General features: G+C 53.5%; 1 protein-coding gene across 1 annotated transcript in view; it reads left to right on the forward strand.

Annotated features, from left to right (window-relative positions):
- Positions 1–12,422, forward strand: part of cnbd1 (cyclic nucleotide binding domain containing 1) — a 427,576-nt gene that overhangs the window by 11,858 nt on the left and 403,296 nt on the right. Inside the window, exon 2 of the mRNA XM_072468635.1 lies at positions 5,316–5,388. Coding sequence (XP_072324736.1) covers positions 5,316–5,388 — 73 coding nt within the window. The remainder of the gene's footprint in view (positions 1–5,315; positions 5,389–12,422) is intronic.

The raw sequence follows: 12,422 nt of genomic DNA on the forward strand, positions 1-12,422 counted from the left end.
AAAGGTGGAGAGCTCGATCCTCCACCTTAAGATCTTGTCATTTTTAATCTTGCCCCGCTGTGCATTATCGAACATGAAGGCTACCGACCGTTGGTCAGTGAGGAGAGTGAATCTCCTGCCGGCCAGGTAATGCCTCCAATGTCGCACAGCTTCCACTATGGCTTGGGCTTCCTTTTCCACTGAGGAGTGGCGGATTTCTGAGGCGTGGAGGGTTCGGGAGAAAAAGGCCACGGGTCTGCCCGCTTGGTTAAGGGTAGCCGCTAGAGCTACGTCGGAGGCGTCGCTCTCGACCTGGAAGGGGAGGGACTCGTCGATGGCGCGCATCGTGGCCTTTGCAATGTCCGCTTTGATGCGGCTGAAGGCCTGGCAAGCTTCTGTCGACAGAGGGAAGGTCGTGGTCTGTATTAGGGGGCGGGCCTTGTCTGCGTACTGGGGGACCCACTGGGCGTAGTACGAAAAGAACCCCAGGCAGCGTTTCAGGGCTTTTGGGCAGTGCGGGAGGGGAAATTCCATGAGTGCGCGCATACGTTCGGGGCCGGGGCCTATTATCCCATTGCGCACTATGTAGCCCAGAATGGCTAGCCGATCGGTGCTAAAAACGCACTTGTCCTCGTTGTACGTGAGGTTCAAGGCTTTGGCGGTCTGGAGGAATTTTTGGAGGTTGGCGTCGTGGTCCTGCTGATCGTGGCCGCAGATGGTTACATTGTCGAGGTATGGGAACGTGGCCCGTAACCCATGTTGATCAACCATTCGGTCCATCTCCCATTGGAAGACCGAGACCCCGTTTGTGACGCCAAAAGGGACCCGTAGGAAATGGTATAATCGCCCGTCTGCCTCGAAGGCTGTGTACTTGCGGTCACTTGGGCGGATGGGGAGCTGATGGTAGGCGGACTTGAGGTCCACGGTGGAGAAGACTTTATACTGGGCAATCCGATTGACCATGTCGGATATGCGGGGGAGAGGGTACGCGTCTAGTTGTGTGTACCTGTTGATGGTCTGGCTATAGTCAATGACCATCCTTTGTTTCTCCCCTGTCTTCACTACTACCACCTGCGCTCTCCAGGGACTATTGCTGGCCTGGATTATGCCCTCCTTTAGTAGCCGCTGGACTTCGGACCGAATGAAGGTCCGGTCCTGGGCGCTGTACCGTCTGCTCCTAGTGGCGACGGGTTTGCAATCCGGGGTGAGGTTCGCAAACAAGGACGGGGGTTGCACCTTGAGGGTAGCGAGGCCGCAGATAGTGAGTGGGGGTATGGGGGCGCCGAATTTAAACGTAAGGCTCTGTAGGTTACATTGGAAGTCTAAGCCCAGCAAGGTGGGGGCACAGAGTTGGGGAAGGACGTTAAGTTTGTAGTTTTTCAATTCCCTCCCCTGTACCGTTAGGGTGACTATGCAGAATCCCTGGATCTGTACGGAGTGGGATCCTGCAGCTAGGCAAATCTTCTGTGCGCTGGGGTAGGTAGTTAAGGAACAGCGTCTTACCGTGTCGGGGTGTATAAAACTTTCCGTGCTCCCGGAGTCGACTAGGCATGGCGTCACGTGGCCGTTAATTAGGACCGTTGTCGTCGTCGTCTGGAGAGTCCGGGGCTGAGCCTGATCGAGCGTAACCGAAGCGAGCCGTGGTTGTAGTAGTGGGGTGTGGTCCGTTGTTGCCATCCAAGATGGCGTCGGGGATGGACAAAATGGCTGCCCCCATACATCGCACGTGGCTGGGGGGTCACAAGATGGCGTCGGGGGTGGACAAAATGGCCGCCCCCATGCGTCGTACAGGTCGGGGGCGGTCCAAGATGGCGGCGCCCCTCCTCCCCTCGTGGTGGTCGGGACCCAAAATGGCGGCGTCTGCGGGTCGCACATGGTGTGCTGGGGGGTCTGGGGAGCGCTAGGACCGCGCGGAGTTCCTTCACTGCGAGCGCCAGGGCCGCGGGCGCTAGGACCGCGTGGAGCTCCCTCTCTGCGAGCGCCAGGGCCGCGGGCGCTAGGACCGCACGGAGCTCCCTCGCCGGGGACAGCGGTCGTCGGGGCCCAGGTAAGTTGCGCCGGCGGGTCAGGCGTGGGGCACGGGACGGGGGTGAGGGCCCAGGTCGGTGGCGCCGCCGGGACAGTCGTAGGGCCGCGAGCGCAAGGAGCGCGAGGAGCTCCCTCACCGGGGACAGCGGCGGTCGGGGCCCAGGTAAGTTGCGCCGGCGGGTCAGGCGTGGGGCGCGGGACGGGGGTGAGGGCCCAGGTCGGCGGCGCCGGCGGGACAGGCGTGGGGCGCGGGACGGGGGTGAGGGCCCAGGTCGGCGGCGCCGGCGGGACAGGCGTGGGGCGGCGAGCGCTAGGACCGCGCGGAGCTCCCTCACCGGGGACAGCGGTGGTCGGGGCCCAAGTCGGCGGAGCCGGCGGGTCAGGCGTGGGGCGTGGGAGGGGGGTGAGGGTGGCTTTCGGGACGCGAAAGACCCATTCCTCTCCGTGGAGAGTGTTGGCCGGCACCCAAATCGGGAGCGCCGGCGGCGGGTCGTACATGGACTGCGGGGAGGGGGGTTGGGGAGCGTAGGCGGCGTGCAGGGCTCCCAGTTCTCCCGGGGCCGCGGTGGTCGGGACCCAGAGCGGCTGCGCCTGCCGGTCGCACATGGCGTGCTGGGGGCGTTGGGAGGCATAGACTGCCTGTAGGGCTCCCTGTGGCCCCGGGACGGCGGCGACCTCGCGGGATCGGCACACCACCGCATAGTCGCCCTTTTTCCCGCAGCTATTGCAGATGGCTGCGCGGGCCGGACAGCGTTGTCGGGGGTGGTTCGCTTGGCCGCAGAAATAACAGCGCAAGCCTGTGGGGTGTCCGGGGGGGGGGGGGTTTGCCGCGACGGGTACGTACGGGGCCCAATGGCCTGCCGCGCGGTCGGGGCCGTAGGCGCGGGTAGCGCGGCGTAGAACTCGTCCATCGATTCTTCGGGAGCTTGCCGTCTCGTCGCGAGCTGGTAGCGAGCGTAGATTTGGTTAACTGGGCGGACATAGAGACTTTTCAGTGCTGCGAACGCCGTCTGGAAATCGTCAGTGTCTTCAATGAGGGTGAAAATCTCCATGCTCACCCTCGAGTGCAGGACCTGCAGTTTTTGTTCGTCTGAGACCCGGCCAGTGGTCGGTCTGAGGTAGGCCTCGAAGCAAGTCTGCCAGTGTTTGAAGGCTGCTGCCGCATTCACTGCGTGGGGGCTGATCCTCAGGCATTCTGGAATGATCCTGAGCTCCATAGTCCTTTTTAGGCACGCTTAATAAATTGTAGCGCACAAAGACTCCATGAGACGAAAAGAGTGAAGTCGATGAGGCTTTATTAAGCGTGTCTGTTCCCCAGCAGCCCGATAGTAAACTGGCCTGCGGGGGAAGGCACCGGCTTCTTATACTTCGCCTTCAGGGCGGAGTATGAGGTCAACGGCCAACCAGGACCCGGGATCTGTCAGCCAATGACATTAGGGCTTCCAGTCCCACATGACTCCCAATACATACTACCACATCCTCTGAGTATCTCTTGAAGCATTCCGTTCTGATGGAAGGCATTCTCCTGAAACACTGGGCTGGAATTAAGGCAGCCCTTTACAGCAGGAATAGGGGCCCACTTAATCCTGGTTGAGGCTTGGGCGAGTCACCATGTGGCAGCAAAAACTACCCTGATTAAGTTGAAGGGCGAATGGGCTGCTGCGCGATTCCTGGCCAGTGACAATGGGATGTCAAACAGTCTCATTAATGAGCCAATCGACACCCATTTTCCTGAGTCCACTGCAATTCAGTAGTGGCTCAGGGACTAACTGGGAGCTGCACCGCTTTTCTGCACTTCCTGAAGGTTGCCCAACAAACCCTGTCGGGTTGACAGTAGCCTTATGGCATGGAAGGGGGGTCGGGGGGGGGGGGGGGGGGGTGGTTGATCCTCATTATCAGGCACTCAGTGTCTGATCGAGGGACCCTGCATTGGGAGGGAGAATGTGCTGAAAGCCACGCCCACAACTTCACTTCTTTAAAAAAAAAAAATTTTGAGTACCCAATTCACTTTTTTCTAATTCAGAGGCAATTTAGTGTGGCCAATCACCTACCCTGCGCATCTTTGAGTTGTGGGGGCAAAACCCATGCAAACACGGGGAGAATGTGCAAACTCCACACGCACAGTGACCCAGAGCCGGGATCGTACCTGGGATCTCGGCGCCGTGAGGCAGCAGTGCTAACCACTGCGCCACCGTGCTGCCCCCACAACTTCACTTCTGACCGCTGCTGCCATCCCGTGACTCCAGTCCGTAGTCCCCATCCCGCCTTCACTCACATTTAGCCTGGGATACTCAGCAATTCTGTCCTTGCTCTCAGTCGCACTGATTGCAATAAGAATCTGCCAGCCTCTGATTGGCCAGCAGCTCTTGATGTGCAGGACCTCTGACACAAAAGTCCTGAATCCCAGAGAAGGCCGAGTGGTGGCCATTTATGTGACTGAAGGGCACTGACCCCCATTAGGCTTCACCCATGGAACTGCTGCTTCTCTGACGAGTGGATGAGACACCCCGTTGGGCTGGCTAAATCTACCCATTGTCTCTGTTTTCTGTCCATGGATGCCGCCAGACCTATTTCCGGCAATTTCTGTTCATATTCCATAGAAATTACAGTTTTCCTTTATATAATATCTCTGTGGATTATTATTTGGTAATTACTAGATGGAACATCTATTTCAGCATCTCTTATCTGCTTAAAGCTTTTGGCACTAGTATTACTGCCAATTTTCTTACATGCTGAGTGAGTAATTTCAGCTTATTTGTTCCTGCTGTGGTTTCTCTTTCAATTAGGCGTATACACACATTTTCATCAATGGTGATTAAACCCCATATGCCTTTCTTTCAGAGATTGTACTCAGTTGCCAACCAACCTGTTCAAAACTCTCCCACACATAAAACAGGTTAATTTTAATGCCAAATTTTGATCTATTCCTGCCCATGATATCTTTTACCTTCTGGGTATCTTACCTATTTGACAAGGTTTCCCAAGCAGTTTAGCTATTGGTATTATTGTTCAATAATTTCTAGATCTTTTTGCTATGTTGTTTGGTGAGCACGAATCAAATCCCTGAAAGATTGGTTTACAAACTCCTGACGCAAGGTAGCATTCATGGAAACTGAAAACTTGGCTTTAATACCTCACTAGTAAATGTGTGCAGTTGCTGCTGCAACCCTGTCCACACTTGATAGTTCAAATATTAGGCTCTTCATTTAATATCTAGAGATATAATGATATGGAGGTCATTTACCAAGACATTAATTGTGCAAGATGTTTTCAAACAAATGTTACTTTCAACTTTTCTTTCCTTCTAGGAATACAGTATTTTTTTGGGATTGAATATAATAATTTGGAGAAATTATGCAACATCTGTGGTCTACAGAGCAGGTACCAGTCAAAATAATATTTTGTGAGCTGCTTGAAGCATTTAGAGGCAGGAATGAAAATTGCCATCAATGACTCTGAAGGCTGCCATTGCCAGTGAATCTGAAGTATGATTAAATAAATCAATTTCTGCCCCATTCCAAAAAAGGGATACAAATTCAAGCTGCCATATAACACCAATAGCCTGGCTAAAAACAAATCAATTAAATTATCCAAGTAAGACATGTTATCATGATGAGTAACACACGCACTCAAAACTCATGGCTTTTTGGGTGGGGATTGAACACTGAACCATTTGAGTCAAAAGGGCACTCAGACTGAACCGATCTATTCAGCATGTTAGGATTAACTAACCCAGCAATATACTAGTGCTGCTGAAACCCTTATACTTACCTTTGTTACCACTCAATTTTGCTATTTCAGTGCTCTCCTGGCAGGCCTTCCATCTTACACCCTCCCAAAGCAAGGGCTCATCTAAAACTCCACTGCCCATATTCTCACTCATGTAAATCCAATTCACCCAGCTCCTCTGACCTCACTGAACTACATTGACTCCTGATCTGGCAACATGTCAACTTTAAATGTATCTTTAAGATCTCTCCAAGGCCTTGCCTTTCTATGTCTCTGGTACCTCCTCCAGCACCACAGTCCTGCATGAGATTTGTTTTCCTCTAATTCTGGATCTTTGCACATCCCCAGCTTTAATCATGTGGCTGTGCATTCAGCTGCTTCAGTCCTACACTCTGGAATTTCCTCGCTATACATCTGTGTCTCTCCATCTCTCTCTCCTTCTTTCAGCTGCTCCTTAAAATCTAGCTTTTTATCCAAGCTCCTGCTCAGCGGTTCTAGTATGTCTTTATGTATCAGGAGATTGACAGTTAATCACCAAGCATTATTTGACATTGAAACCAGGCAGATTGACCCAAATTGGTCAAGTAACGAATCAGTGAATGACTATCACTTATTTTGTTTAGTTGAGAAAGGCACAATATGTGTACATGTTATTTCTGTTGACAAGGAACCGGGCCCTGTATATTAATATATGTAATTTCTAGTGTAGGCATATATGCCGCATTGCGACATAATTTGGTTGTGAGTGTAGGTTTTAGCACACTGAGAATTATTGAGCAAATGATGTCCAATTGCAGACTCACATCTAATGTTGAACACGGTGTTTTGAGTTTTGCACGCATGGGCTGGTTAGGTACAGTCTGTACCTTACGCGTAGCCAACAGTGGCTGGGACATGCTGTTTGATATTACCCATAAGTCTTTGGGATGTATGGTTTACATACCGAGTATCACAAGGACACTGAAATTCTTCAGCCAGAGGGTGGTCAATCTGTGGAACTCTTTGCCGTAGAAAACGGTGGAGGCCAAATCACTGAGTGTCTTTAAAAAAAAAATGTTTATTCAAAGTTTTTCCAACAAAAATTTTCAACCAGTTAAACCCCCCCCCACCGTAACAGAAAAGAAAAAGAAAAAAGAGCAGAACAGAACATAAACGTATCAATCAAACATAATACAGAACTTATACAATGAGTTTCTCCCGCACATATTAACACTCCCGTATGCTTTTACAAATGCCACCTGGGAAAAAAAACCTCCCCCACTCGCCCAAATATCCCCCCCCGAAAGAAACACCCCCCTCCCCTCCCCGCCCCCCCCCCCCCCCCCCCCCCCCCCCCCTCCCCTCCCTCCCTGGGTTGCTGCTGCTGCTGACCGAGCTCCTTCTAGCGCTTCGTGAAATAGTCTAGGAACGGTTGCCACCGCCTGAAGAACCCCTGCGCAGACCCTCTCAAGGCAAACGTTATCCTCTCCAGCTTAATGAACCCTGCCATGTCATTTATCCAGGCTTCCACACTGGGAGGTTTTGTGTCCTTCCATAATAGCAAAATCCTCCGCCGGGCTACCAGGGACGCAAAGGCCAGAATGCCGGCCTCTTCCGCCTCTTGCACACCCGGCTCGTCCGCCACCCCAAATAATGCCAGGCCCCAACTTGGTTTGACCTGGACTTTCACCACCTTGGACATAGTCCTCGCGAAACCCCTCCAGAACCCATCCAGTGCCGGGCACGACCAAAACATGTGGACGTGATTCGCCGGGCTTCCCGAGCACCTCCCACATCTGTCCTCCACCCCAAAGAAACTACTCAGCCTCGCCCCTGTCATATGCGCTCTGTGAATAACCTTAAACTGTTTCAGGCTGAGCCTGGCACATGAGGAAGAGGAATTGACCCTACTCAGGGCATCCGCCCACAGACCCTCTTCAATCTCCTCCCCCAACTCCTCTTCCCACTTGCCCTTCAGCTCCTCTACCAAAGCCTCCCCCTCTTCTTTCATCTCCTGATATATCGCCGAAATCTTGCCTTCTCCGACCCATACACCCGAAATCACCCTGTCCTGAATCCGCTGTGCCGGGAGCGACGGGAATTCCCTCACCTGCCACCTCACAAACGCCCTCACTTGCATATACCTGAACGCATTTCCCGGGGGTAACCTGAACTTCTCCTCCAGCGCCCCTAGGCTCGCAAACGTCCCGTCTATAAACAGGTCCCCCATCCTTCTGATCCCTGCCCGATGCCAGCTCCGAAACCCCCCATCCATCCTCCCTGGGACGAACTGATGGTTCTCCCGGATCGGGGACCACACCGAGGCTCCCATCGCACCCCTATGTCGTCTCCACTGTCCCCAGATCTTTAGCGTTGCCGCCACTCCCGGACTCGTGGTGTACCTTGTCGGCGGGAGCGGCAGCGGTGCCGTCACCAGCGCCCTCAGGCTCGTTCCTTTGCAGGACGCCATCTCCAACCTCTTCCATGCCGCCCCCTCTCCCTCCATTACCCACTTACGGATCATCGCCACGTTGGCTGCCCAATAATTGTCACCCAGATTCGGCAACGCCAGCCCTCCCTGTCCCTACTACGCTCCAGAAACCCCCTCCTTACCCTCGGGGTCTTGTTTGCCCACCAAAACCCATGATGCTTCTACCTACCCGCTTAAAAAAGGCCTTGGTAATCATAATAGGAAGGCACTGGAACACACAAAGAAACCTCGGGAGGACCATCATTTTAATCGACTGTACCCTGCCCGCTAGCGAGAGTGGCAACACATCCCATCTTTTGAAGTCCTCCTCCATCTGCTCCACCAGCCGCGTCAAATTAAGTTTGTGCAGGGCCCCCCAGCTACTTGCTACCTGGATCCCCAAGTACCGAAAGCTCCTTTCCGCCCTCCTCAACGGTAGGTCGTCTATCCCTCTTCCCTGGTCCCCTGGATGCACCACAAAGAGCTCACTTTTCCCTACATTGAGCTTATAGCCCGAGAAGTCCCCAAACTCCCTTAGGATCCGCATGACCTCCACCATCCCCTCTACTGGATCTGCCACGTACAGCAACAGGTCGTCCGCATACAGCGACACCCTATGCTCCTCTCCCCCTCGGACCACCCCCCTCCATTTCCTGGACTCTCTTAATGCCATGGCCAAAGGCTCAATTGCTAATGCAAACAACAGGGGGGACAGGGGGCACCCCTGCCTCGTCCCTCGATACAGCCGAAAATACTCCGACCTCCGCCGATTCGTAGCCACACTCACCACCAGGGCTCTATATAAGAGCTTAACCCACCTGATAAACCCCTCCCCAAACCCAAACCTCCGCAACACTTCCCAGAGATACTCCCACTCTACTCGGTCAAAGGCCTTCTCCGCGTCCATAGCTGCCACTATCTCCGCCTCTCCCTCCACCGATGGCATCATAATCACGTTTAGGAGCCTCCGCACATTGATGTTCAGCTGCCTGCCCTTTACAAATCCCGTCTGGTCCTCATGAATCACCCCCGGGACACAGTCCTCAATTTTCGTAGCCAGCACTTTTGCCAGCAACTTAGCGTCCACATTGAGGAGCGAGATCGGTCCATACGACCCACATTGCCAAAGATGCCATGGACACAAGAGAAAGGAAGTCTTAATGGTAGCATTAACGACTAAATAAGGTTCTGATAGTGGTGGAAAGGTAAGATAGCAGAATGTGTTAATCGGAGAACAGAGTTCAGTGGTCTGTGAAAGCAAAAAATAACAAGTGACAGATGATCTAGAAACAGGGGCACTGGCATTGGGACAAACAAAGAGCTTCCAAAAATGCAGGAGCAGCCGAAATTGAAAATAGCTTGAGGAAACAAAACATCCCAGCAAAACAGCAATTTGATTGGTTGGAGAAGCTTACTGTGGGTGCTTGTTTGGTGAGAATCCAGTAAAATCCAGTGTTTAAGGTTATTCCATTCCTAAGGTTTAAAATAGCACACAACTGCACTTTGTTAAGTTAAAAATATATAAAAAGAACCATAAATAAGTAAATAATTTAAGTCAGTAATTATTTAAAACACATTTAGGATGACAGGACAGATGATGTTCAAGGCTGCAGCATGTGGGAGCTCCTGAATAACACTGTGATCCGGGGCTAACACGTCTGCAGTAAGTGATTGTGCCTGGAAGAGCCTTGGCTCAGAACATTGAGCTGGAGGATGAGCTATGAACACCGCAACACATCAGGAAGGTGGAGAGTTAACTAGGCGCTTTGTTTCAGGCGGTGGTCACACCCCGTCGGATAGGATCTTCTGGTTTGGAAAGTGTCAGGGACAAGGGGTGTGTGACTGCAGCCAAGACAGATAAGGGGTCCCAGACGGCAGGAATGTCAGCAGCGGCAAATGTCCAGCAGGTTTGAGATTGTCCCAGCTTGTTTGGATGAGAGTGGGGGCTGCAGGATGGATGAGCTGACTGACCATGGAACTGGAACTGAAGGACATTCAAGTGAGGGGGGGCACAAAGTGGTAGTAGGGGAGAACATAGTGAGGGGGATTAACACTGTTCTCCATAGCAAAGAGCCAGAGTCCAGATTGCTGTGTTGCCTGCCTAGTGCCAGGGTTCTGGACATCTGCTCTGGGGTTGAAAGGAACTTTCAGTGGGAGAGAGCACATTTCATTGGCAGGGACAATGTAAGTACCATTGGCATAGGTAGAACGGGTTAAGAGGTTTTGCACATCTTGAGGAGGTAGGCACAAAATTGAGCAAGAGAACCTCCAAGGTTATAATTGTTACCTGAGGTATGTGCAAATCGGCATAGGGTACATAAAATTAGAGAGATGAATATGTGCTCAAAGACATGGGGTGGGAGAAGTGGTTTTGGGTTCAAGGGGCACTGGCATCAGTATTGGAAAAGTAGGGGCTGTACCGTTGGGACGGCCTACATTTGAATCATGCTGGGATCAGTGGGCGGGATTCTCTCAGCCCACGCCGGGTTGGAGAATAGCCGGGCCGGGCGCGAACTGCGCGCGCCGCCCCAACACCGGTTCACCGACTCTCCGCTCATCATTGCCGTTGGCGCGGTTGGCGCGTCGCCGGTCGGGGGCCGCTCTACGCAGCGCCCCCCAGGCGATTCTCCGCCTGGGATGGGCCAAGTGGCCACCCAAAAAAGCCCGAGTCCCGCCGCCGCCGTTCACCTCTGGTCTTACCCAGCGGGAACTCAGCATCCATCCTGTCTGGAGCGGCCTGGTGGGGGGGAGGGGGTCCGACCCCGGAGAGGGCCTCCACCGAGGCCTGGCCCACAATCGGGGCCTACCGATCGGCGGGCTGTCTCTGGGTGGGGGTCTCTTTTGCTCCGCATCGGCCCCTGTAGCCCTCTGCCATGTTGCGTCAGGGCCGGCGCGGGGAAGGAGGCTACCGCGTATGCGCGCATTCGCGCCGGTCACAGCACACATGAGCAGACCCGCGGCGCCCATTTGACGCCGGTATCGGCAGATGGAGCAGCGTGGGTCACTCCAGTGCCGTGCTGGCACCCTGTAGGGCAGAGGATTGCTACACATAGCAGTCCGATGAGGCCGTCGTTAAACTCTCCAGTTTTTACGACGGCATCAACACTCTGCCTTCAGATGGGAGAATCCCGCCCAGTGTTCTTGCATAATTAGGAAAGTAGAAAGGCTTTTAAACTAAATAGAGGGGAGAGGGTGGTTCTGGAGGGGGATACGTTGGCTTACAAAGCAAAAAGATATGGCAGCTTTGCAAGGGAAGTATTTAGGTAATGATGCTCAAAGTGTGACAGGAAAGGACAGAGTTTACAAACATTTTTTAAAAATCAGCAAATAGGTTTAAAGGGGGGCATAAATGGTAAAAAAAAAAGCACCATTAATGTTATTTACTTAAATGCATGTAGCACTCAGCACAAAATAAATAAATTAAGACACAAATTGAGGTTAATGGGTATGAGCTTCTAACCGTTACAGAGATGTGTATACAAGGAGATCTTTTTCTCCTAAATTGTTTATTAAATCTGTCTCATTACACATTACCAGATCTAAAATAGCATGACCCACATGCTTGATAAGAGCATAAGAGCATAAGAACATAGGAGCATAGGAATTAGGAGCAAAAGTAGGCAATTCGAGCCTGCTCCCCCATTTAATCAGATCATAGCTGATCTCTTCCTGGGGCGGGATTCTCCGACCCCCCGCCGGGTCAGAGAATCGCCGGGGGCTGGCGTGAATCCCGCCCCCGCCGGTTGCCGCATTCTCCGGCACCGGATATTCGGCAGGGGTGGGAATCGCGCCACGCCGGTTGGCAGCCCCCCCCTGGCTATTCTCCGGCCCGTGATGGACCGAAGTCCCGCTGCTGGAATGCCTGTCCCACCGGCGAGAATCAAACCACCTCCCTTACCGGCGGGACAAGGCGGCGCGGGCAGGCTCCGGGGTCCTGGGGGGGGCACGGGGCGATCTGGCCCCGGGAGATGCCCCCACGGTGGCCTGGCACGCGACCCCGATCCGCGGGCGGGCCTGTGCCGCGGGGGCACTCTTTTCCTTCCGCCTTCGCCATGGTCTCCACTATGGCGGAGGCGGAAGAGACCCCCTCCACTGCGCATACGCGGGGATGCCGTGAGCGGCCGCTAATGCTCCCGGCATGCGCCGCATGGCAAAGTAATTTCCACGCCAGCTGGTGGGGCACCAAAGGCCTTTCCCGCTAGCTGGCGAGGTGGAAATCAGTCCGGCTCGGGCCTAG

The sequence above is a fragment of the Scyliorhinus torazame genome, chromosome 11 (assembly GCF_047496885.1).
Source record: "Scyliorhinus torazame isolate Kashiwa2021f chromosome 11, sScyTor2.1, whole genome shotgun sequence".
NCBI classification, from domain to species: Eukaryota; Metazoa; Chordata; class Chondrichthyes; order Carcharhiniformes; family Scyliorhinidae; genus Scyliorhinus; species Scyliorhinus torazame.